The sequence below is a fragment of the Mytilus edulis genome, chromosome 3 (assembly GCF_963676685.1).
Source record: "Mytilus edulis chromosome 3, xbMytEdul2.2, whole genome shotgun sequence".
Lineage (NCBI taxonomy): Eukaryota > Metazoa > Mollusca > Bivalvia > Mytilida > Mytilidae > Mytilus > Mytilus edulis.
In genome coordinates, this window is record NC_092346.1 from 105,937,135 (window position 1) to 105,963,240 (window position 26,106).

The 26,106-nt window shown below is 33.2% G+C and overlaps 2 protein-coding genes across 3 annotated transcripts in view; one reads left to right on the plus strand and one right to left on the minus strand.

The window, feature by feature from the left end:
* The window catches only part of LOC139514742 (telomerase Cajal body protein 1-like), a 28,506-nt gene extending 27,772 nt beyond the window's left edge, over positions 1-734 (minus strand). The window contains exon 1 of one of the 2 annotated variants that reach the window (XM_071304380.1): positions 596-734. The gene's annotated coding sequence lies outside the window, so the exon portion shown is untranslated. The remainder of the gene's footprint in view (positions 1-595) is intronic. The other variant, XM_071304381.1, reaches the window with a different exon arrangement.
* Positions 711-23,702, plus strand: LOC139514741 (proline-, glutamic acid- and leucine-rich protein 1-like). The gene is made up of 17 exons (XM_071304379.1): positions 711-869; positions 4,120-4,184; positions 6,718-6,823; positions 7,260-7,406; positions 7,940-8,011; positions 8,570-8,623; positions 10,806-10,959; positions 11,936-12,062; positions 12,379-12,466; positions 12,915-13,009; positions 13,893-14,000; positions 17,150-17,288; positions 20,040-20,196; positions 21,052-21,107; positions 21,859-22,062; positions 22,616-23,203; positions 23,622-23,702. The coding sequence occupies exons 1-17, from the start codon at positions 744-746 to the stop codon at positions 23,685-23,687; spliced, it is 2,352 nt and encodes a 783-aa protein (XP_071160480.1). The 5' UTR covers positions 711-743; the 3' UTR covers positions 23,688-23,702.
* Positions 23,703-26,106: the final 2,404 nt, after the last annotated feature.

Genomic DNA, 26,106 nt, shown 5'->3' on the forward strand with positions numbered 1-26,106 from the left:
TAAAAACACCAGAGCCCAAAGTCCCAATACAGGTCCTACCACCCCCCCCCCCCCCCCCCCCCCCCCCAATGACATTAACAGTAATTTTTCATGGATGATGATGAAATGTACCCTATCTTTAAGACGATAAAAAAATCCACTGATTTTGAAGAATCACTATGTTAATTATTTTCCAAAAATATCTTGCCATAATACACCTTATCGCTAATCCCGGCTGATGACCCGGCCGCTTGAACTTTTGACGCATACAACAATCACTTTTCCATTGTGGCGTCAGATATTTTGTATTGTGATGTCAAAGTTTTACGGGAACCTGTGTGATATCCAGTAATGGCGGACAAATAGCGATAAGGTGTATTATTTGAGACCTCTTACATGTCTGATGTATGACGAAAACTTTAATAACGTTATTTTGGCGACTCGTGATAAAATTTAATTTTAACCAATTTGACGCCTGACAGTAAAGGTCATTTTAATGCTCTATTAATTTTCATTTGAATCTATAAAAAACTTATTTTTTGCACAATAATTTGTATAAATTTACATGCCATGTTTGTGTTAGGTAGCTGTCTCGTTTGTTAAATAACGGTAATACCTATCTTTAAATAGTACAAATCAGTCCCTTATAACTTAGACGTCTGTAAATCAAGCTGTAAATAAACACATAGACTATTCGCGATAAAGAACAGATTTGTTTCACATGGGCGCAGACATTTTGAAAGGTCCGCACAGAATATTTCAAGATGGATGCCCCCATGGAAAACGTGATTTTTGCGTTCAAGTCCGAAATCATTAAGAACAGCAAGGATATTAACGATTTTACATGTCTTCTTCAGTTGACAGACGAAAACAAATTCTTCAGTCTCCAGGTTTTAAATAAATTATGATCATTTAAAAGATAATTCTATTGTTTTGGAACATTTATAAATAAATCTGTAAATCTGTTCACAGGAGTTTGAAATCCTACCAATAAGGGGGTAAACAAACATATACCAAAGTCGACTATCACAGTAGAGCTTCTCTCGAAGAGATCTGTTTTATATGTTTATATATAAGGGGGGATAGGACCTTCACGTCTCAGTCATTACAGCTGAACGGACATGCTGGGCCAGCTTTCCTTCACCCGCTATCTTCGATGAGAGTTTACAGTTAGATGATCAACGACTTAACTACTTTAGATGACAGAAACCAATCCAAGCGGTACAGTAGACATACATGTAGTAGTAGGCGTACCCGCGTTAACATGCACTCCAAAACCCATTGTATCATGGGGGAGTGTTTTCCTGATTAACGTCTGAGGGCTGTATCCTAGATGTTGGGTGATTGACCTTCAATTCACTGCCCTGCGTCTTTGGTCCTGATAACGCTTCCTATCATCTATAATACTATGTCCGAGACTCATCTACTGTACCAGTACTCCTTCATCGAGGTTAGCAGGCTGCCAAGCTGACCAAACTGGCCCTTAAAGCAGCCGTTGTGAAGAATATAACATCAAATTAGTAAACAAACCAAATCAAAACAGCTCACAAAACCAAGATGGCGACCACCACTCATTCCTGACCGATGGGACAAAATTATTTAAATGCTCACCAATCGCCCTCGGGCACCGAGCCGACCATGCAAGGGCTGTATAGCACGTTAAGGTCATTAAACACTTCCATATAAATATCGGGACACCGGGATCGTGTGTTTTTAAGTGCGGGATTTCTGGATTGACCCTTTCGGGATCGGAGAATTCTTTTTTGAATTTTGGGAATTCAGGACCAGGACCCCTCCTAACCCCCCTCTTATATGGAAAAAGGGGTGTTTCACTTGTATTACATTGACAGGATTCATAATGTTAGATGAATTTCGTATAGGTAGCCTTGTAGATATAATAACAGCTGATTTGTTCTGTTCAAAGTTGAACCCCTCTTTTTAATCACTAATTAATAAGGCCGGGATGATCATAGTGATATCCTTGGGAGAGAGTAATAATCGGCACCTGGTCACTAGACATATTTACACTAGTATGCAAATTTGTCCGCCATTAGGTAAAATCTCATAGCTTCCTGTAAACTATAACATCAGAATTCCAAAAAAATTGAATCACAATTAAAAAGTGATTATTGTTAGATGTCAGAAGGTGATTCAGAGCCATTTTACATGTAATAGGTCATTCGACATTCATGGACAAAATTCAGTTAAATACCAAAAGTGTAAATAAGTCTATTCAGCACCTATAAAAAAAGTCAAATAGGCACCTGGTCAAATCGGCATCTTGTCAAACATGTCAAATCGTTACCCTTCTCCAAATTCCAAGTCATTTTGGCAAGAATGTAGGACAGAAAGTCACAGAACAAAAAGTCACAATTCAGTTTGAGATTATTTTTTTTTAACAAGAAAACACTTATTTAAAAATTTTTGTGTGTTTTTCTTAAACTATTGAATATGAAGCAACTATGTAATTGAAATTTATTCAATAAATATCAATAATGATCAAATAATTGTTATGAAAACAAAATGTAAAATGGCTTCATTCTGCAAAGAAAGATATCCTTTGCATGATTAAATTTTAATTTATCATGGCTTTATGAACTTTTGCCTAAACTTAAAGATAAACATATGTTACAAAAAGAAAATATTTCAAGATCTTTCTCTCATATATCCAACATGTTCAAACAATTGCCAACAGATTATTTGTGACTTTTTGTCCTATCAAATTTGTAGACTATGTCCTGTGACTTTTTGTCCTGTGTCTTTCTGTCTGTTTACCTTTGGCAATAGGAACAGATATCATGACATTGTTTATACCAATGTATCCATTGGAAATTCTGTTATGCATGACAAATAGAAAAGAAAAGAAAAGAATATTTTTATTTCCCAAATTACAGGGCCCATATATAAAGGGCATAAAATCAGATACAATCGATTTACAAAATTGGTAACAACAACAATAATAGAGGCATATACATATATTTGGAATATAATAAAATTGAGAATGGAAATGGGGAATATGCCAAAGAGACAACAACCCGACCATAGAAAAAAACAAGGCATTGGTCAGAATCAAGCTAAAAACCACACATATATATTCAGTGGCGGATCCAGAACTTTTCCTAAGGGGTCATGCTTCAATGATTCCCTATATAATCAACCAAATTTTTCCCACGAAAAGGGGGGGGGGGCAGGGCCCCCCAGGGCCCCCCCTGGATCCACCATTGATATTGTGAATAAAAGAATAATATAATTACATTATATATGTATTTATTCTCAAATTATTTACTTGACTTAGTGTCAGTGTTCATACCTGATCTCCTTAATTCAAAACAGTCACAAATATAACAGCCCAGTTTTTCCATAAGAGTAACATTTTCTTGGGTCAAGAGCCATATACATGTATATGTTGACATCTCAAGCATGTCTAGGGAAAATATTAAAAAAATGTATGAAAAAAAGTTTTCGATTACTTGCAAAACAATGTCCATGATGTCATGATGTTAACCATGGGTGCCAAATTAACCAGATCCCTATTAGCCTAGCTGCCAAATCAGGTGCTGATTTAACCAGGTGACAAAGTGTCTAGAATTTCATAAATATAAGGTCTAGAAAGTCCACATATTCATTGATTTTTATTTTTGTATTGCACCTTCCTAAGGTTGAAGGAAGGTGTCTAAAAAAAATGATCAAACATCATAATCATTTAGACTATGAGAAGGCAGGCAAAATAACTTTGACATTTTGAATTATGTTATTAGTACATACTAGGCATTGCTAGGGCATCACATGGTTAAACCATTAATCAGGTTGGTGAACATTTATGATTTATATATTTCCAAAATCGGGGATCAATCTTCAGTGATCATGTGATAATAAATTGAATTTTTCATCATCATCATATCAATTTTGTGTTAAACTACATTGTTTTTGGTCTTCAAATAACTAAAAATAGCAGTTCTTACAAGAATACTGATTTTAGAAGTATATTAACTGTTAAAATGGTTAATGCATACAGTGAATTGAAATTTTCTGTTAACTAAAAACCATTCTACATTGTACATGTATACATCTGTGTATAATCTTTTCAAATATTCAATTCCTTCAATTTTTTCATTCAATTAAAACCTATTTTTTTAACAGAAGACATATGGTCTGCAAGACACCATCAGCTATATTCATGGCTGTCTAAATACATCTAAACTAAGGTGAGTGGATCATTTATATTCAATTACAAATGTTGGACAAATATATATCGATATATAAAAACAAGAGGATATTTATGATTGACAATTCAATTAGACAACTCTCCATAAGAGACCAAATGATATAAAAGTTTAGAACTATAGGTCACTGTATGGGCTTCAACTCTGAGCAAAACCCATAAAGCATGTACAGCATAGTAAGCTTTAAAGAGCCCCAAAATGTATATGTAAAACAATTCATAACTAACTCACATCCTGATTAAAGTACTCAATTCTTCCTTGCATCTAAAATAAAAAGTCTGAGTTACTTAGATTAGAAAGTTACATCATACATGTCATAGTTCTATAAAATTATACTTAGCATGCTTAGATTAGTAGACAAACTGTCTCTGAAAAATAGTTGTAGCAGTTTTCTGTTGGGTTGATGACTCAGAATTGTCTCTTACATTTGTCATTAGAAATTCATAATAAAGGAACTTGCAGAAAATACATGATGTTCAACAAATATTGAGATATTTTTGCCTGATTATTTACAGCACAGTATGCTAGTGATATTTACTTATGCACATCCTGATAACTAACAATAATGTATATATACAATTATGTATTACAGAACAGAGGGATTGATTTTACTTGAGAAGTTGATATAATATTATGTATTACAGAACAGAGGGATTGGTTTTACTTGAGAAGTTGATATAATATTATGTATTACAGAACAGAGGGATTGGTTTTACTTGAGAAGTTGATATAATATTATGTATTACAGAACAGAGGGATTGATTTTACTTGAGAGGTTGATATAATATTATGTATTACAGAACAGAGGGATTGATTTTACTTGAGAAGTTGATATAATATTATGTATTACAGAACAGAGGGATTGGTTTTACTTGAGAGGTTGATATAATATTATGTATTACAGAACAGAGGGATTGATTTTACTTGAGAGGTTGATATAATATTATGTATTACAGAACAGAGGGATTGATTTTACTTGAGAAGTTGATATAATATTATGTATTACAGAACAGAGGGATTGGTTTTACTTGAGAAGTTGATATAATATTATGTATTACAGAACAGAGGGATTGATTTTACTTGAGAAGTTGATATAATATTATGTATTACAGAACAGAGGGATTGATTTTACTTGAGAGGTTGATATAATATTATGTATTACAGAACAGAGGGATTGGTTTTACTTGAGAGGTTGATATAATATTATGTATTACAGAACAGAGGGATTGATTTTACTTGAGAAGTTGATATAATATTATGTATTACAGAACAGAGGGATTGATTTTACTTGAGAGGTTGATATAATATTATGTATTACAGAACAGAGGGATTGATTTTACTTGAGAAGTTGATATAATATTATGTATTACAGAACAGAGGGATTGGTTTTACTTGAGAAGTTGATATAATATTATGTATTACAGAACAGAGGGATTGATTTTACTTGAGAGGTTGATATAATATTATGTATTACAGAACAGAGGGATTGATTTTACTTGAGAGGTTGATATAATATTATGTATTACAGAACAGAGGGATTGGTTTTACTTGAGAGGTTGATATAATATTATGTATTACAGAACAGAGGGATTGATTTTACTTGAGAGGTTGATATAATATTATGTATTACAGAACAGAGGGATTGATTTTACTTGAGAAGTTGATATAATATTATGTATTACAGAACAAAGGGATTGATTTTACTTGAGAAGCTGATATAATATTATGTATTACAGAACAGAGGGATTGATTTTACTTGAGAAGTTGATATAATATTATGTATTACAGAACAGAGGGATTGATTTTACTTGAGAGGTTGATATAATATTATGTATTACAGAATAGAGGGATTGATTTTACTTGAGAAGTTGATATAATATTATGTATTACAGAACAGAGGGATTGGTTTACTTGAGAAGTTGATATAATATTATGTATTACAGAACAAAGGGATTGATTTTACTTGAGAAGTTGATATAATATTATATATTACAGAACAGAGGGATTGATTTTACTTGAGAGGTTGATATAATATTATGTATTACAGAACAGAGGGATTGATTTTACTTGAGAAGTTGATATAATATTATGTATTACAGAACAGAGGGATTGATTTTACTTGAGAGGTTGATATAATATTATGTATTACAGAACAGAGGGATTGATTTTACTTGAGAAGTTGATATAATATTATGTATTACAGAACAGAGGGATTGATTTTACTTGAGAAGTTGATATAATATTATGTATTACAGAACAGAGGGATTGATTTTACTTGAGAGGTTGATATAATATTATGTATTACAGAACAGAGGGATTGATTTTACTTGAGAAGTTGATATAATATTATGTATTACAGAACAGAGGGATTGATTTTACTTGAGAAGTTGATATAATATTATGTATTACAGAACAGAGGGATTGATTTTACTTGAGAGGTTGATATAATATTATGTATTACAGAATAGAGGGATTGATTTTACTTGAGAAGTTGATATAATATTATGTATTACAGAATAGAGGGATTGATTTTACTTGAGAAGCTGACAGAACAATGCGTTACCGAAGTATTTACACAGAATGCTGTTACATGGATCAAATTTATTGTTCAGTGTTTAGAGGTAAGTTAACTGATAAATATATAGTTTTAATCACAGATTTAATAAAATTTACACACTCCAAATACATTTTCAATTATTTTTTTGTTCTTGTAAATATATATAGGCCACACTGCACAACACAGTAAATAATCCTTAGATCAATGAAGGACTACCGAAAACCTAAAAATGAAGAACAGTTTCATCATAAATATTTTACATATATAATACATGTACATGTAATAGAAATGTTATCAGTTATATTTTTTTTGTAACACTACCTATACAAGAAACTTATCACCTTCATGACTTATCCTAGTTCTATAGATGCAAATGTGTTCTTAACTTGTTTAGATTTTATTTCATACTGGAATGTAATGTTTAAAACATGTACCTTCTGATATTGATTAATGATCTTGTTGCATTGTATTTTACAACTGAATTTTGATTTATTTTGCAGTCACATGACCCTGTAGAGGTCAAGAGGTTATCCTGTCGTGTAGGATGTAAAATAATACCTTTAACTGTGAACTTCACTGCTCTTAGTAAAGATATTATATCTGTTTTACCACAGTTATTAGCAACACTTATAGCAGCAAGTTCTGAGGTAAATATATGTTCTATGATAATGATGTAAATGATTGGTAAATATAACATTACTTATGACAACAGATAACTAGATCCTTTACATCACTTTTGTACAGGACTCTGAATGAGTTCAGAATCCCAATTATCTAGGGATTTCTAATGAGAATGTATGGTGCTTGAATTTAAACTGATGTTACCAAAGGTTTGACCTTTAGGCTAAATATTTTACCTTGAGCTTTTGTTGAGGAGTAAAATATTGGCATAACGGTCAAACCTTTGGTAAAACAGTGTAAAATCAAGACTCCATATATATTGACACTTTTAAAATAAAGACATCAAAAAAAAAAAAAAAAAAAATATTGTAGTTAAAGTTATCTTAATTAAATTCCACCTGTAAAGTCATTGAGTTGTCTACCTTTGTCTATGCTATAAACATGGTAAATATGAGTTGTTCATGCATTGATATTAGAAGTAACAGAAATATTGGTTACAGGTCAGGGTTACTTTAATGATATGACCACATAACAGGTATTGAATATGTTTTTATTTCAGTGGCTTACAACATCACTCAAGCTACTAGGAGTATGCATTCAAAGTTATCCAGGACCCTGTGGAACATTCAAGGTTAGTGATGGGGCTAACTGTAGATCACCAATGTCGTCAGAAACCTCGGGATATAATTTGGAAAAACTTATTAAGATGAAAAAAGGTGGTGCGATTGCCAATGAGACATAGTATTAAATAGAAATTAACATGCATGTAATTTATTAAAATTTTAAAGGGTTCATGCAACCATTTAAATTCACATTAATGTTCTAGTTTGTTTGAATTTTGTAGTCTCCTATGACAATTTATGTACTTCATCATTTCTTATAGAGGATGTCTGACGGAGAACTAATGTTCTTTATTTTCTTGATACGTTGTATGTATATATTACAGAATGTCTAGCGAAATATTGCGTTTATTTTCATCATTTTGTAAATATTTTAAACATTCTTATATTTACATACTAAATAGTGTGTTAAAATTACATTGTTAGGCAATCTATAATTTTATTTGTGTAATTGATTTAATCTCTGTACTGATTAATCCACACTCCCATAGATTTGTATGTCATGTGCTGCTATTTATAGGCACTTATATATTACAGAATGCATATATTTATGACTTTGTATATTGTAGACTAAATTGGATGTTATGGTGACAGAGTTATTTAAGGAGCAGTCTGTACCAAAGGTATAATTTACAATTAACAAGAACAAAATTCTTTGTCTGATTCAAATGTTTCCATCTTATAAATAACACTACTCATTATCATAAGTCTGTTTGAAAAGGGAAAATTATAAATGTAGTCACCTTACGTTAAACCAATGTTATATAGGAAAAACATAATGTACCGTTTCTTCAGACATATTTATTCTATTCAATATTGTGAAAGATATAATGAGACAAGATTTCATAAGTCTGTTTGAATAGGGAAAATTATAAATGTAGTCACCTTACATAAAACCAATGTTATATAGATAAACCATAATGTACTTTTTCTTCAATTATATTTATTCTATTCAGTATTGTGAAAGATATAATAAAGTTTTGAATTAATTAGCTTTAAATATAAATAACACCTAGTTTAAAGGGGCACTAGCTGTCAAATTCATGGTCACCGATCTGACTTCTCATATTTGATATATAACAATGTAAAACATTTATCCACACTATCAAAAGTCTAAAATAAACAGTTTACAGAGCATTGGGTTGATAATATATAGGTTCGTTTCGTGTGTATTTTAGTCCAGACGCCATCTAGTTAACTATTTATTTGACCTCAGATGACCATATAGGCGATGTAAACATAAATAAAGATATGATTAGATTAGGTCAACACGTGCAATTGGATTTTTATAGGTCTGTTTGATTTTATTTTATAGATTAAAAATGCATGTTTCTCATTGTTTTTACCCGTATTAAAATAATTTTATGTGGCTCGAATCAGTTATCAAATGATTTACCCTTGTTTCACTTTCATTGTTGACATTCTTTTTCTTTAAATAACCAGTACACGTACAAAGCATGCGTTGTCAATCTCTAGCTAGGGGGTTGAATTGAAGTTCACATGAATACGGATTTATTTAGGTCAAGTTATTCACTTGCAAGTGAATAATTAATTTTCAATGTTTCTTAGCTTAATATGACAAAATTGAACTGTTTTGGCTGCTAAAAGCGAATTATTATTTCACTATTTCACTTTCATTATTGATTGAACCTCGTAGCTAGTGCCCCTTTAAATTGCAATGTTTGAATATATCATATTATGAATTGGCATTGATTAATCTCACACAAGTTGTAAGTTGAGCAGCATTCACGCAGCCATCATCATCATAGTCAGTATGAGATCACATTGAATGCCTATAAAAAAAAGTCCATGAGCATATGAAACTATTGAAAAAAAGTAAATAAACACGGTGTACAGAATGTATATAATAATATTTTTAAATTTGCAAACTACATTTCACATCAAATAATAACAGTTCGTTAAAATATTGTCACTAGCGCTTTCATGCCTTCTGGCAATCTTCAGGCGACGTTTTAACAATGTCCTTGACGACACTGCCGTTAGTAACGTTTATGACGTTACAATAACGGTAAGGGGAGATAAATCAAACGTGTTTACGTAGATCCGTTTAATTTTGGCTGAAAGTCCTTTATAAAGTGTGCTTCCTTTGCCAGTCTTTTATATTTGTTTGATTCGTTCATTTTATAGAACGGATATACGGTAAATTTTCCACTACTGCACGTTTCAAAATGTTTGCTCACATCTTGCATTCGTGTGGATGGATCTTGTATCTGTTGTCTGTGAACATGAACTCTTTGACAAATTGAATTACCAGTCTGTCCGATGTACCATTCCTTGCAAGTGCTGCATACAATACAGTAAATAAGGTTTACCGTTTTGCAATTCATGTCTGCATTTGGAACAATGGTTTGGCCGTTTTTCAATGTTATTTGGGGGCCAGTTGCCATATATTCACAAAGACCACATCTAGATTCTATAAAATGAACGAATCGAACAAATATAAAAGACTGGCAAAGGAAGCACACTTTATAAAGGACTTTCAGCCAAAATTAAACGGATCTACTTAAACACGTTTGATTTATCTCCCCTTACCGTTATTGTAACGTAATAAGCTTTACCAACGGCAGTGTCGTCAAGGACATTGTTAAAACGTCGCCTGAAGATTGCCAGAAAGCATGAAAGCGCTAGTGACAATATTTTAACGAACTGTTATTATTTTATGTGAAATATAGTTTGCAAATTTAAAAATATTATTATATATATATAGTAATTTTTTGTATTGAGTAGAGATGAGAACTTGAAGGAAGCTAGTTAAGAGTTTTAAAGGAAAGTTTTATTTTCCAGGAAGCTATTGCCCTGTATGTATTGCTTGCTAGAGTTGGTGGTGGAGGAAACAAGGGGATCCATTTCACCGAGGCCTGGTCGAACAAGTTTCAACAGATCATTACCAGTCTAACAGAAGTAGTTAACCTTCTTTATAATGGCTTGAATATACCTGGTAAGTGAGGCCTGGTCGTACAAGTTTCAACAGACCATTACCTGTCTAACCGAAGTAGTTAACCTTCTTTATAATGGCTTGAATAAACCTCATAATGATTTTATTAAACACATAATTATTTTTTGGAGGTATACTGTTTTACCTCTGTCTGTCTGTCTGTCCATCCATCTATTTGTCAGTCAGTCTGTCTATCCATCACATGAATTTTTGTCATCACATCTACATCATAAGCATTTCAGATTCATCACTCAACAACTTCCTGGGTAGGCAGGGGTATCATCAGTGAGCAGTAGCTCACAGTTTACTGCTCACAGTTTCACTTGTTGTAAATATTGCTCTACTTCAGAAACTTTCATAAAAACTATGTGTCTAAATACCTACTTTAGTCAGCCTTCTCTCTTATCGATCCACACACTATACATGTTGCAGGGAATAAAATTAATGGGCATGTATCTTTTCAGTCTTGTTAGCTCCCTCATGTATACATTCTTGACAGATTTTTATGATATTTACACATAGTTTTTTTCAGCAATGTCTCAGACAATTTGTTTTAAATCAATATTTTTAAAGGATTTTTGACCTTTAGAAATATAGATTATATTTTGAAAGTTTCATTATAAGCACTGTTAAGCCTATATATTTCTTTTAGGACTGTAATGAAATTTACAGCATGGTTTATATCAGCAATATCTGGATACAAGTTTAAAAAATCAGGGCTGATCAATTATATTTGCAGGGTTATTTTCCGTAGAAATATAACTTCTATAGAGAATTGGATTGAAAGTGCTCTCAAAGTGTTCAATTCTTGTCAGATAGTAAGGAAATTTAAAAAAGTAAAAGTAGAATTACAATATATATAAAGATACAGGGATGTGGTATGAATACTTATAAAACTATCCACTGGTGTGTTCATCTGTACATATTGATATGAGGCCTAAAGCAAATGTAACTTCAATGTTGATATTTTCTCTTCCAGAGTTAGAATCAACGTTTAGTGTTCAAGTCCTGCCAATGAGAGAACTTCCAGAGACATACACAAACAGATTTAACATTTTATCATCTTATCACCATACTTATTGTCTTTGTTTACAAGAATTACTCAGGTAATTACAGTTAACTCTCAGGTGATTACCATTAATACCTTGAGGGACAAACAAAGCATAAAAATCTAAATTCAACACTGTTGGGTTTAACAAATGCAAAAAATACATCTTTTCAGTGAATAAAAAGTGAATGCATATCAATACAGTTCAAAAGTAGTTTAATATTAAAATATCATTTGCATGCAATGATTTAGAAAACAATTTGGCCATAAATTTTATATTATGATATTTGATGTTTAAGTTGATAGAATATCTGGCCCCTGAGTGAAAAAAGTTAAAAAGGATTGTTGATTTAAAGAATTTTTGCTATTTTCAGTCAGCCATTTCCAGCTCCTGTCAAAATTCCAGTTAGTGATGTCATAAGACTTGTGACTAAAGTGTTATCTGTCAATATCAGAGATTTAGTAAGTACTTTATAATAACATATCTAATAATACTTGCTCAAGTATATATACATATGCTTTGTGAATAAAATTGAGAATGGCAATGGGGAATGTGCCAAAGAGACAACAACCCGAAGTTTGTCAATTATCCTATGAATCTAAGTCATGCCATCAATTTATCTAATTTTCAAACAAAAAGTAACAGAATAAGGAAAAAGGTGTTTTAAAGACAGTTGGCACAATATTTGGTTGAAGGACAATGAATCTATTTTTACATATTTAGCCCTTCTAACCTATAATGCTAATTTATTTTCACCATTTTGTCACATTGATGATGTACTCTTAAAGGAAAGATTTAAGTTTGACATATTGGGGACTATTTATATTTATGTAATTTTTCTACTCCTCAAATTCACGATGAGTTCATGTGTATTTTATGCCTGCTGCATACAGATTTCTGTTGTTGTAGACTTTGAGACCCTCTACAGAAAGGTTGTTATTATCAGGATATATATCAACACTACACAGTGATGCAGTACTTTGTCTTCACAGTCTTATTTCAAGGTAAATACAAAACAGATTGTCTCCCTTCTATAACTTGTGTAACAAATGTTGTCTCCCTTGTATAACTTGTGTAACAAATGTTGTCTCCTTTTTATAACTTTAAAATTCTTATTTAAATACTAGGTTATATTTAGTTGCATAGAAAACATTATATAAATATACCATTTAGTTGTGCCTTAATAATAATAAGGAAATATATTTGATTACTGTAGTCTGTTTGAGAAATATGTTTTTTCTAACATTGGCAAAGTCCTAAAAGTGAGATATAGGCATGCTGTTGTCAGCAGAGGTTGCAGAATGGTCAATAATAAATTAGTTCCTGATTAGGGTTGTTTATTTGGTATGCAGTTGTTTCAGCATTGGCACATCTTATTTTCTCGTAGATTGTTTTGCTGTGTCTCCTCAGTCATGGTCTATTGACTTAAAAACTTTTGCTTAGTTAGCATATTTTGTGATTGCGTCAGTTGAAGGGGAACACCCAGTGGTAGCTCAAGGATACTTTATATGCAGTTGTATTAGCAGATTTCATTGCCATGGAGATTATTTGGCTTCGTCCCCTATGCCAAAGTCTGTTAACTGAAACTTTTGCATATCATAAATGTTGAAGTTTGTTTAGATGAACCACTAATGATAATTCAACGATATTTGGTATGCTGTTTTATTAGTATTTCACATCTCCTTTCCATGTAGATAATATAGGTCTCTCCCAATCATCATGGTTAATTCACTTGAAACTTTTAAACAGTTTTTTGTGATTGGGTCAGGTTAAAGGGAACAACCTTTTTTGACCAAAATATGGATGAAAAATTATTCCAGTCTGCAATTAAGATATGACTAAAGAATATTTGTGGATGTGTGTACTTTATTTGTGGTTTAATTTCAGATGTAAAACATTACTTTTACCATATTCCAAGACCATTATAACTGTGATGGTCAAAGAATTAATGTTATTCAGGACTAAAGTTGTTTATGGTCAGAACAGGGCCCACAGGTGAGATAATTATGTTTATGGTCAGAACAGGGCCCACAGGTGAGATAATTATGTTTATGGTCAGAACAGGGCCCACAGGTGAGATAATTATGTTTTTTTCCTTTTGGTATTGAATGATTTGACTGCAAGTCATAGAAATTTATAAAACACATTAAAATACATATGATACAACAGCATGTTAAAATTAGGAAAATAAAAAAAATGATTTAATATTAGATTCTATTTTGAGCTGGGTAGGAAAAAATGAAAGACATGTATGAAAGTAGGGAGATATGGTTGAGACAAATGAACATAAGTGTAGAAATTATGTGGATGTAAGCAACTATATGTTACCATACAGCCTTTGATAATGAGCAATACCTATATCATACAGCCTTTAACAATGACCAATACCCATATCATACAGCCTTTAACAATGACCAATACCCATATCATACAGCCTTTAACAATGACCAATACCCATATCATACAGCCTTTAACAATGACCAATACCCATATCATACAGCCTTTAACAATGAGCAATACCTATATCATACAGCCTTTAACAATGACCAATACCCATATCATACAGCCTTTAACAATGACCAATACCCATATCATACAGCCTTTAACAATGACCAATACCCATATCATACAGCCTTTAACAATGACCAATACCCATATCATACAGCCTTTAACAATGACCAATACCCATATCATACAGCCTTTGACAATGAGCAATACCGATATCATACAGCCTTTAACAATGACCAATACCCATATCATACAGCCTTTAACAATGACCAATAGCCATATCATACAGCCTTTAACAATGACCAATACCCATATCATACAGCCTTTAACAATGACCAATACCCATATCATACAGCCTTTAACAATGACCAATACCCATATCATACAGCCTTTAACAATATCATACAGCCTTTAACAATGACCAATACCCATATCATACAGCCTTTAACAATGACCAATACCCATATCATACAGCCTTTAACAATGACCAATACCCATATCATACAGCCTTTAACAATGACCAATACCCATATCATACAGCCTTTAACAATGAGCAATACCTATATCATACAGCCTTTAACAATGACCAATACCCATATCATACAGCCTTTAACAATGACCAATACCCATATCATACAGCCTTTAACAATGACCAATACCCATATCATACAGCCTTTAACAATGACCAATACCCATATCATACAGCCTTTAACAATGACCAATACCCATATCATACAGCCTTTAACAATGACCAATACCCATATCATACAGCCTTTAACAATGACCAATACCCATATCATACAGCCTTTAACAATGACCAATACCCATATCATACAGCCTTTAACAATGACCAATACCCATATCATACAGCCTTTAACAATATCATACAGCCTTTAACAATGACCAATACCCATATCATACAGCCTTTAACAATATCATACAGCCTTTAACAATGACCAATACCCATATCATACAGCCTTTAACAATGACCAATACCCATATCATACAGCCTTTAACAATATCATACAGCCTTTAACAATGACCAATACCCATATCATACAGCCTTTAACAATGACCAATACCCATATCATACAGCCTTTAACAATGACCAATACCCATATCATACAGCCTTTAACAATGACCAATACCCATATCATACAGCCTTTAACAATATCATACAGCCTTTAACAATGACCAATACCCATATCATACAGCCTTTAACAATGACCAATACCCATATCATACAGCCTTTAACAATATCATACAGCCTTTAACAATGACCAATACCCATATCATACAGCCTTTAACAATGACCAATACCCATATCATACAGCCTTTAACAATGACCAATACCCATATCATACAGCCTTTAACAATGACCAATACCCATATCATACAGCCTTTAACAATGACCAATACCCATATCATACAGCCTTTAACAATGACCAATACCCATATCATACAGCCTTTAACAATGACCAATACCCATATCATACAGCCTTTAACAATGACCAATACCCATATCATACAGCCTTTAACAATGACCAATACCCATATCATACAGCCTTTGACAATGACCAATACCCATATCATACAGCCTTTGACAATGACCAATACCCATATCATACAGCCTTTAACAATGACCAATACCCATATCATACAGCCTTTAACAATGACCAATACCCATATCATACAGCCTTTAACAATGACCAATACCCATATCATACAGCCTTTAACAATGACCAATACCCATATCATACAGCCTTTAACAATGACCAATACCCATATCATACAGCCTTTGACAATGACCAATACCCATATCATACAGCCTTTAACAATGACCAATACCCATATCATACAGCCTTTAACAATGACCAATACCCATATCATACAGCCTTTAACAATGACCAATACCCATATCATACAGCCTTTAACAATGACCAATACCCATATCATACAGCCAGCTATAAAAGGCCCTGGCATGACAAAATATGAAACAATGCAAACAAAAAAACAGCTTGTCTGATTTCTGAAAATCAATAAACTAAAAACAAATTGACAGCAACTAGAGGTAATCATGGATAGCTTGTTTATTTTTATGCCCCACTTACAATAGTAGAGGGGCATTATGTTTTCTGGTCTGTTCGTCTATCTGTTCATCAGTCTGTCTGTTCGTTCTACTTCAGGTTAAAGTTTTTGGTCAAGGTAGTTTTTGATGAATTTGAAGTCCAATCAACTTGAAACTTAGTACACATGTTCCCTATGATATGATCTTTCTAATTTTAATGCCAAATTAGAGGTTTTATCCCAATTTGATTGGCCACTGAACATAGAAAATGATAATGCAAGTTTCAGGTTAAAGTTTTCGGTCAAGGTAGTTTTTGATGAAGTTGATGTCCAATCTACTTGAAACTTAGAACACATGTTTCCTATGATATGATTTTTCTAATTTTAATGCCAGATAAGAGTTTTCACCCCAATTTCATGGTCCACTAAACATAGAAAATGATAGTGCGAGTGGGGCATCTGTGTACTATGGACACATTCTTGTTTTTATTGAGTATTGGTATTAGAATATTCATGTATATATACTAGTGTGTTAATTGTCCTTCTCTATTCATACTCTTATACTTCAGCTCTTTAAGACAGTTTGTATACAAAACACTGGCACTTTGGCTACAAACTACAAAGTCTTTCATAATTACTACAGACGAGGATGACTGGTTAGTCCAGGAAATACTCCATGATGTCAGACCTCACACAGATAACATGAAGGTAAGTTACTATAACAGGGGCTGTAGTCCCTCACTAAAGACATGACAGACGAGGATGACTGGTTAGTCCAGGAAATACTCCATGATGTCAGACCTCACACAGATAACATGAAGGTAAGTTACTATAACAGGGGCTGTAGTCCCTCACTACAGACATGACAGACGAGGATGACTGGTTAGTCCAGGAAATACTCCATGATGTCAGACCTCACACAGATAACATGGAGGTAAGTTACTATAACAGGGGCTGTAGTCCCTCACTACAGACGAGGATGACTGGTTAGTCCAGGAAATACTCCATGATGTCAGACCTCACACAGATAACATGAAGGTAAGTTACTATAACAGGGGCTGTAGTCCCTCACTACAGACGAGGATGACTGGTTAGTCCAGGAAATACTCCATGATGTCAGACCTCACACAGATATTATGAAGGTAAGTTACTATAACAGGGGCTGTAGTCCCTCACTACAGACATGACAGACGAGGATGACTGGTTAGTCCAGGAAATACTCCATGATGTCAGACCTCACACAGATAACATGAAGGTAAGTTACTATAACAGGGGCTGTAGTCCCTCACTACAGACATGACAGACGAGGATGACTGGTTAGTCCAGGAAATACTCCATGATGTCAGACCTCACACAGATAACATGGAGGTAAGTTACTATAACAGGGGCTGTAGTCCCTCACTACAGACGAGGATGACTGGTTAGTCCAGGAAATACTCCATGATGTCAGACCTCACACAGATAACATGAAGGTAAGTTACTATAACAGGGGCTGTAGTCCCTCACTACAGACGAGGATGACTGGTTAGTCCAGGAAATACTCCATGATGTCAGACCTCACACAGATAACATGAAGGTAAGTTACTATAACAGGGGCTGTAGTCCCTCACTACAGACCTGACAGACGAGGATGACTGGTTAGTCCAGGAAATACTCCATGATGTCAGACCTCACACAGATAACATGGAGGTAAGTTACTATAACAGGGGCTGTAGTCCCTCACTACAGACGAGGATGACTGGTTAGTCCAGGAAATACTCCATGATGTCAGACCTCACACAGATAACATGAAGGTAAGTTACTATAACAGGGGCTGTAGTCCCTCACTACAGACGAGGATGACTGGTTAGTCCAGGAAATACTCCATGATGTCAGACCTCACACAGATAACATGAAGGTAAGTTACTATAACAGGGGCTGTACTGTAGTCCCTCACTACAGACAAGGATGACTGGTTAGTCCAGGAAATACTCCTTGATGTCAGACCTCACACAGATAACATGAAGGTAAGTTACTATAACAGGGGCTGTACTGTAGTCCCTCACTACAGACGAGGATGACTGGTTAGTCCAGGAAATACTCCATGATGTCAGACCTCACACAGATAACATGAAGGTAAGTTACTATAACAGGGGCTGTACAGTAGTCCCTCACTACAGACGAGGATGACTGGTTGATCAAGGAAATACTCAATGATGTCAGACCTCACACAGATAACATGAAGGTTATTCAAGTTACTATATCTTCAGAGCTTATATAGGCGTATCTAAGCCCCCCCCCCCCCCCTTTATGTGGGAAAAAATTGATCGATTATATTGGGAGTCACTGAAGCATGACTGGAGCAGTCCCCGTCTTAGGGCAGTCAGTGCCTTTAGTGTTTAACAACACATTCCTATATATTTTTGTTTTTATGCCCCAACTAAGGGTATTATGTTTGGTAAACGGACAGAAAGTCACAGGACAAAAAGTCACAGGACATAAAGTCGCAAATTTGATAGGACAAAAAGTCACAGGACAAAAAGTCACAAATAATTTATTGACCATTATTTTAATATATAAGAATAAATCTTGAAATATTTACTTTTAAATACATATATTCATATTAAAGTTTAGGAAATGTGTCAGTATACTTGAAAAATGAAGATTTATTTAATTTTAATCATGCATAAGGTGTTTTTCTTGGCACCATGAAGCCATTTAAGTGCCAAGTCACTTTGACATTTTGTTTTTTTAACAATCATTTGATAATCTTTGATATTTTTTTGATATATTTTGTTTAAAAAGTTGGTTTATATACAATAGTTTAATCAAAATACAAAAATATTTTTGTAGAAATAAGCGTTTTTTATTCAAAAAAAATAATCAGAAAAAATGAATTGTGACTTTTTGTCCTGTGACTTTTTGTCCGTGACTTTTTGTCTGTGACTTTTTGTCCTGTGACTTTCTGTCCTACATTCTTATGTTTTTCGGTCTATGTGTCCATTTGTCTGTCTAATCGATGTCTGTCCTGCTTCGTGTTAAAGTTTTTGATGAAGTTGAAGTCTAAACAAATTGAAATTAGTTCACTGAGTGTTCCCCATGGTAGGATCTTTCTAATTTTAATGTCCAATTAGAGTTTTGACCCTGATGTCACAGTCCACAGAACATAGAAAATGATAGTGCAAGTGGGGCATCCGTGTGCTATGGACACATTCTTGTTGTTTACTGCTATAAATATTTAGCAGTTAAAAATATCTCATATTTTATGTACTTAGATTTTTATCATCCATTTAACAAATTTCAAAGACTGACCCATTAATCAATTACTGCCTTTTATTCTTCTCCAAGGCATATCTTAATGCTTGAACAGGTTAAATCTTGTTAAATCCAAATTAATTTTTTAATGACCTTGGTATTTTTATGGCAGTGATCTAGATTTTATTGTTTGAATTATTTTAACTTTTTTGATATTTTCATCAGACGGTTTCCATCAAAAGCAAAAAATCAGACAGTTTTGAACCTCCTCCATTCAAAAAGAAGAAGAAGGGAGGTTACTCTGAAATCAGTCATGGAATTAGTACACAGAAGAAAGTAGATTTGGAGGCTAACTCTGAACTATGTATGGTAGCGTTGGAAGGTAAAATAGCAGCTTAGTTTTTGATTTAGTCAGTTGTAAAGAGAAGCATTATGGGTAGGTTAATGGTATGTAATATGCAGTTGTACATTTTGTATTATGATTGGTACATCTCATTTCCATTGAAATTATTTGCCTCTGTCCTTCAGTCTTGGTCTATTAACTTTAAAACTTTTGCTTAGTTTACATGGAACCACTTAAGATAAGTCAATGGTATTTGGTATGAAGTTTTATAAGCGTTGGCATATCTATATATTTTTATAGAGGTTATTTGGCCATGCAACCTTTATTCATAGTTCATTGACTTTGAATGTTTCCCAGAGTTTACATGTTAAGGTTTCCTTACTGTTTCAACAATGAGCAAAACTTAAAACTTGTAAAGATATTGTCCTCTTAATTTCAATAATTGGATTTTACTTTCATAATTACAAACAGGTAGAGATGTTTCCCTTATACATGTATGTAAAAATCACTTTTTAGGAATCCAGATGATTATAAAAGTAGCGACCAAAATGTAGAAAAAGTTTTATAAATTTAAAATCATGTTAGAGTTATGGTTTTATTTTCTGTTTTTTTTTTGGAATTAACTGAAGCTTTGAAGTTAGATTTAGTATTGGGTAAGAATGATGGTCCTTTATTTTGCACCAACATCTTAATATGTCTAAATGGTTTGAGGTTTATTGATGATATTTAATGTAACTACCCTAGATTTGATGGATATTATCATGATGTAAAGGAAACAATATATCAAACAATCATACTTTTAAAGACCTTTATATACAAATTTAGTTTCATTTTTCTAATTGACTGTTGATTTGTCACACCTTTTTTTTCTATTGTGATTTTTGGTATTTTCAGTTTTATATTGGTTCCTTACTACTGTTGGTTGTCAACTTAAGCAGAAACTAATTGAGGTAAATATGTTTTAATTGAGATTGATATTTTCATAATTCATATAATTTTTCAGGTAACTTTGGTACTAAAAAAAGTGCTACATTTAAGGGCATACGATACAGTTTTGATCCCGTATCTAAAGTTTGATGAAAATTTCCATATAGGCTATATTTTGCCTGATTAAATCAAATTTGTAATAAAAAGTATACCTTCATGTGCTACTTTTTGAGTAAAATGAGGTTGAAATTTTGTATATTTGCTCAAAATTCAGATTTGTGGCTGTATTTTGTCTTTCGAAAATTTTATATTCAGAAATTACTCATATTTATCAAATGATCATAAAATGAGAAAAAAAACCATCATTTTTTGCTATATATTTATCAAAATTAAAAAAATTGAAATTTGATCTACATAATCTCCCTGCAAATTGAAACAAAATGTCATTTTAAAAAATAGGGGTCCATGCACTCGTTTTCAATTTAAATCAGTTTGAATGATAAAAATCAGTCGAAAAATGCATCTTTCCCCGATGTCACAGTTTGACGTCGCGAAAATAACGTTTTACGTTAGCAACGTCATTATCTCCCCTGTAACTGTATCGTATGCCCTTAAGTGAAAAGTGAAAAGTTATTCATCGACAAAGACAGTTTATCATTGATAACATTTTCTTTGTTAAAGACAAAAATAGTCTGCTGCAAATCTGACATATTTCTATTTTACATGTTATATATTCATACTCTGAAACTAACTTGAGCAATACTAATTTTTTAGGAGCTGCAAGAATTCCTTATTTCAGTTGCCATTACCTTCAGATGTAAAGGTAACTATGGAATACCTTACACTGATAATAGATGTCGCCACAGTCTGCTCAGGGTCATGCAAGCGTTTAATGTAATGCCACATCCTATAGCATCATCATTACTGCATTATTCTCTATCAGTTCTCAGATGTACATCTCAGGACAGCAGTTTGTTGGTATGTATCAACAAGTTAAGGCTAACATTTCTAAAGCAACTACGTTTTTTCACCTTTTAAACTTTCAAAACTTCCAGAAGCTAGTATAACTGTATTGAAAACCTATAAAAAGTGCACCTCTATTTGCATGTTTGCCTGTAGCAAGGCATAATTTGCTTCTTTCATTTTTCCAGTGGCATTTCAAACTTCCCACACTATATTCTGTTCAACCTACTTTGCAGAATCTTTCTAGTGTATTATGTTCTCAATATTAATGAAATATTTGCCACTGGACATATAGCAAGCAACATTTTTATTCAAGAGAGGCAAAAGATACCATAGGATATGAAAACTGAAAAGTTAATTACTAATTGGCAACAGCATGGCAAATCATTAAAAATAACCCCAAAACAACCACAGTATACACAACATAGAAAACTAATTACAGAGGAACTCCAATCCCAACAAAAAACAATGTAGGGGAAAGCAGAATTATAATTATTCCATTAAACTTTTAGCTTGATTCAAAAATTATTATGCAATAGAATTGAAATGTTTGTTATTTACCTTGCAGGTATCGTCATACAGCCTAGAATCTCTACAAGCCTTGGAAGCCCTTATACATGCCAGAGTTCCATCTTATAATGTACCAAAATCAGTGTCAAGGGAGGTTATTGAAGATAAAACTGACATTATCCAGCAAGATAAAGCTGCAGAAAGTAGCAGCATATATTTATCAGGACAAAAAACATCATCTTTATTTGAATCAGTCGGGGAAAAACACAATACAGACAATGGAGAGTCAAAAAAAATCTTTACTGATGAAAGTGAAACTACTGTTAAGGATATCTATGAGAGAAAACAAAAGCATGGGGGACACAGTGATTCTGACAATCAACAGTCTAAAATTATTGACCATACTTTTACTAAGTCAACAAATAATCAAGGTCAAATTAAAGCTAACCTTTCTAATGAGAGACAGTCTCCAATGGAGGAACAAGATGCTATCGTCATGGATACTGATGATGATGATACACCAGGAGGTTTCATGGAGTCGAGTGTCAACCAAAAAGATACTGAAGAATCATCAACACCTGAAATATTACTTGGGGAGAACAATTCAGAAGGAGTGAAAAAAGAGGAAGAAAAACACACATTGTCTGTAAGTAGCCTTGTATTTTTAAAAGGCATAAATGTCAGATTTTGGATTCCTGTATGTCCTCGATACAGTAACAAATATTTTTTTTGTCAGGTGAAAATCAAAAACATAACCACCAAAAATGTTTTAAGATCAACCTGTGCTTCTATGAGTAAGCTAATGCTTCCATGAAAACAACAAAATCCAAATACTGCGAATGAAAATTAATAAGACAATGTTTTTTTTTGTACTGTAGAAAGGATATTTTAGACAGAGAAATTTAATAACTGTTCAAAATTATCACCCAGTTTGTACAGATAATTTAATGTATGCACAAAAATAATTGGAATTCTGATTGATAGAATATCCAAACTGGACAGTCCAGTGTTGGAATTCTGTATAATTAATTCAGAATGTTTGATATTTTTTTTGTATTTTGTAGAATGAAGACCAGGAAAACATAGTAGATATGCTGTCAGCATTTGTAGATATTGATGAAGACCAATAAAAATCAACCATGATACACCATCTTATTCATCTGTCACCAAACAATTGTCACACTAATAAAAAGCTGTTTGGCTTGATATCTTCAAAGGGCTTGGCTTTTGGGCTAAATTTCCATATCCCTAAATACATTTTATTAACCGGATTTTCCACGAAAATGTTGGTTATTGATTTGAGGATGTTGGGTGGGTGGGCGGCAGCCAAATGTTGTCCCTGCATTTACTCCTGAACTGTTCAACCAAAGCTTTAAAAGTTTTAATATGTTGTAACTGACAACAAAACGAAGGTCAAGTTCAATAATTACGATTTTGACTTTTACCATTCAGGAGTTATGGTTCTTGAAAGATTGAAAATGGCTTTTCCAGTGGTGTCCCTGCATTTACTCATGAAAAGTTCAACCAAAGCTTTTAAAATTTTAATATGTTGTTACTGTTGACAAAATGGAGGTCAAGTTTGATATTGACGATTTTCACTTTAACCGTTCAGAAGTTATAGTTCTTGTGATATTGAAAAATGCCAGGACACAAATAAATATTAATAAATCGGGTTTGCTGTCGCTCTGACAGCCTCTTGTTTTTGATGATTTTCTATTGCACAAAGAATAAAAAAACAAATAATAAACAATTAGAAAGGGGAAACTAGACAATAAAGTAGTGATACTCAGAAAAGAAAAACATCGGCAATACAAAATCAAGTTCAACCTAGTTGATAAAGTCAGGTTTCTGGAAAGATAAGGATATGCAGCTTCCCTGAGGGTCCAGTCACAGCATAGCTCTAGTCTTCTTCAGTCCACATGTACATTTATACACTGTTGCACCATTTGACAAACAGTTTTTATTCTTTTAAGGATTGTAGTTATGTTCAGTTGGCTATACTAAAACGTCGTTTTCTGCTTAAATACTAGATAGTCTTCTCGCAACCCCAGACATATTGATGATAATTTGGTTTTCCATTCAATTCTGAGTAGGTTTCTTGTATATATGAAATAGAAGATGTGGTATGATTGCCAATGAGACAACTCTCCACAAGAGACCAAATTAACAACTATAGGTCACTGTATATAAATGAAAATCTGTTATAATGGCATTCCCATAATTCTCAGAAGGTTCTAACCAGAGGTACATTTCTCTCCAGGCTCATCTGCTTCCTTCAAAATCAAAACTGACTGAAATAGCACTATAGTGCTGAAAGTGATGTTAAACACCAATCAATCAGTCAGTCAAATGGAAAACCAAGAGTTATAGAGTTCATTTGAAATGTTGTAAACTGTCATGATAGTTGTACAGCAGTTTACTGTCAACGTGTTACTAGGTATATTTAGGAGTTTATTTTAATACAACACTGGGTCGATTCCAGGCCACTGTTGGTGGAGGTTTACTCTCTGAGGGTTTCACTAGCCCTGTAGTTGTAATGCAGTTTACTGTCAAAATGTTACCAGGTATATTTAATTAGTTTATTTAGAACACTGGGTCGATTCCAGGCCACTGCTGGTGAAGGTTTCCTCTGAGGGTATCACCAGCCAAGCCCTGTGTCGACAGGAGCTATAATTGGTATGGTCACATTTATATATTACTGGTCACAAAAATTGAATTTTTTTTAAATAATTAGGTTTTTCTTCACCAGAAATAGATGACTTTGCCTGTATTTGAAAAAAAACTGACGAAGTTCAGATCCTTAATGCCCTTCAATTTTGACTTTATTTTGCTTTTTTTATTTACTCAAGCATCACTGAGTTGTCTGTTCAGACTCTTGTATAAACACAAGAGCATGGTGTACAAAATTCAATATCTTCTAATTTGTTTACTCTTGTTACATGAAAGTGAAGCCCAAGTCAATGGTGATATATGTGTTGTTAGTTTTATAGTTTGTTACCCTGATTTTGTTTTTTGTCCATGGATTTATGAGTTTTGAACAGCGGTATACTACTGTTTCCTTTATTTGTTAGTGGTTCGTCTGTTTGATAATCTTCAGTTTGTTTTATGTGTTTCTGATCTTAATAAAATTGAGAATGGAAATTGGGAATGTGTAAAAGAGACAACAACCCGACCAAATAAAAAAGAACAGCAGAGGGTCACCAACAGGTCTTCAATGTAGCGAGACATTCCCGCACCCGGAGGCGTCCTTCAGCTGGCCCCTAAACAAATATATACTAGTCCAGTGATAATGAACGCCATACTAATTTCCAAATTGTACACAAGAAACTTAATGACTAGGGTGTTTATAGGTAGCCAGTGTTTGTTTGTCTCTGCTTACAAGTTTTAATTTTGTTTTTTATTTCAACACCATTCTAATATTTTGTAGTCCTTAACTGACAATGTGTATACCCTTTATGTGTTTTTGGCCAACAATTATAATTGGTAGAGAGAAACTAATCAGAACAAAATGATCGTCAATAAAAGATCAACAAAATAGAGATTTTTGTT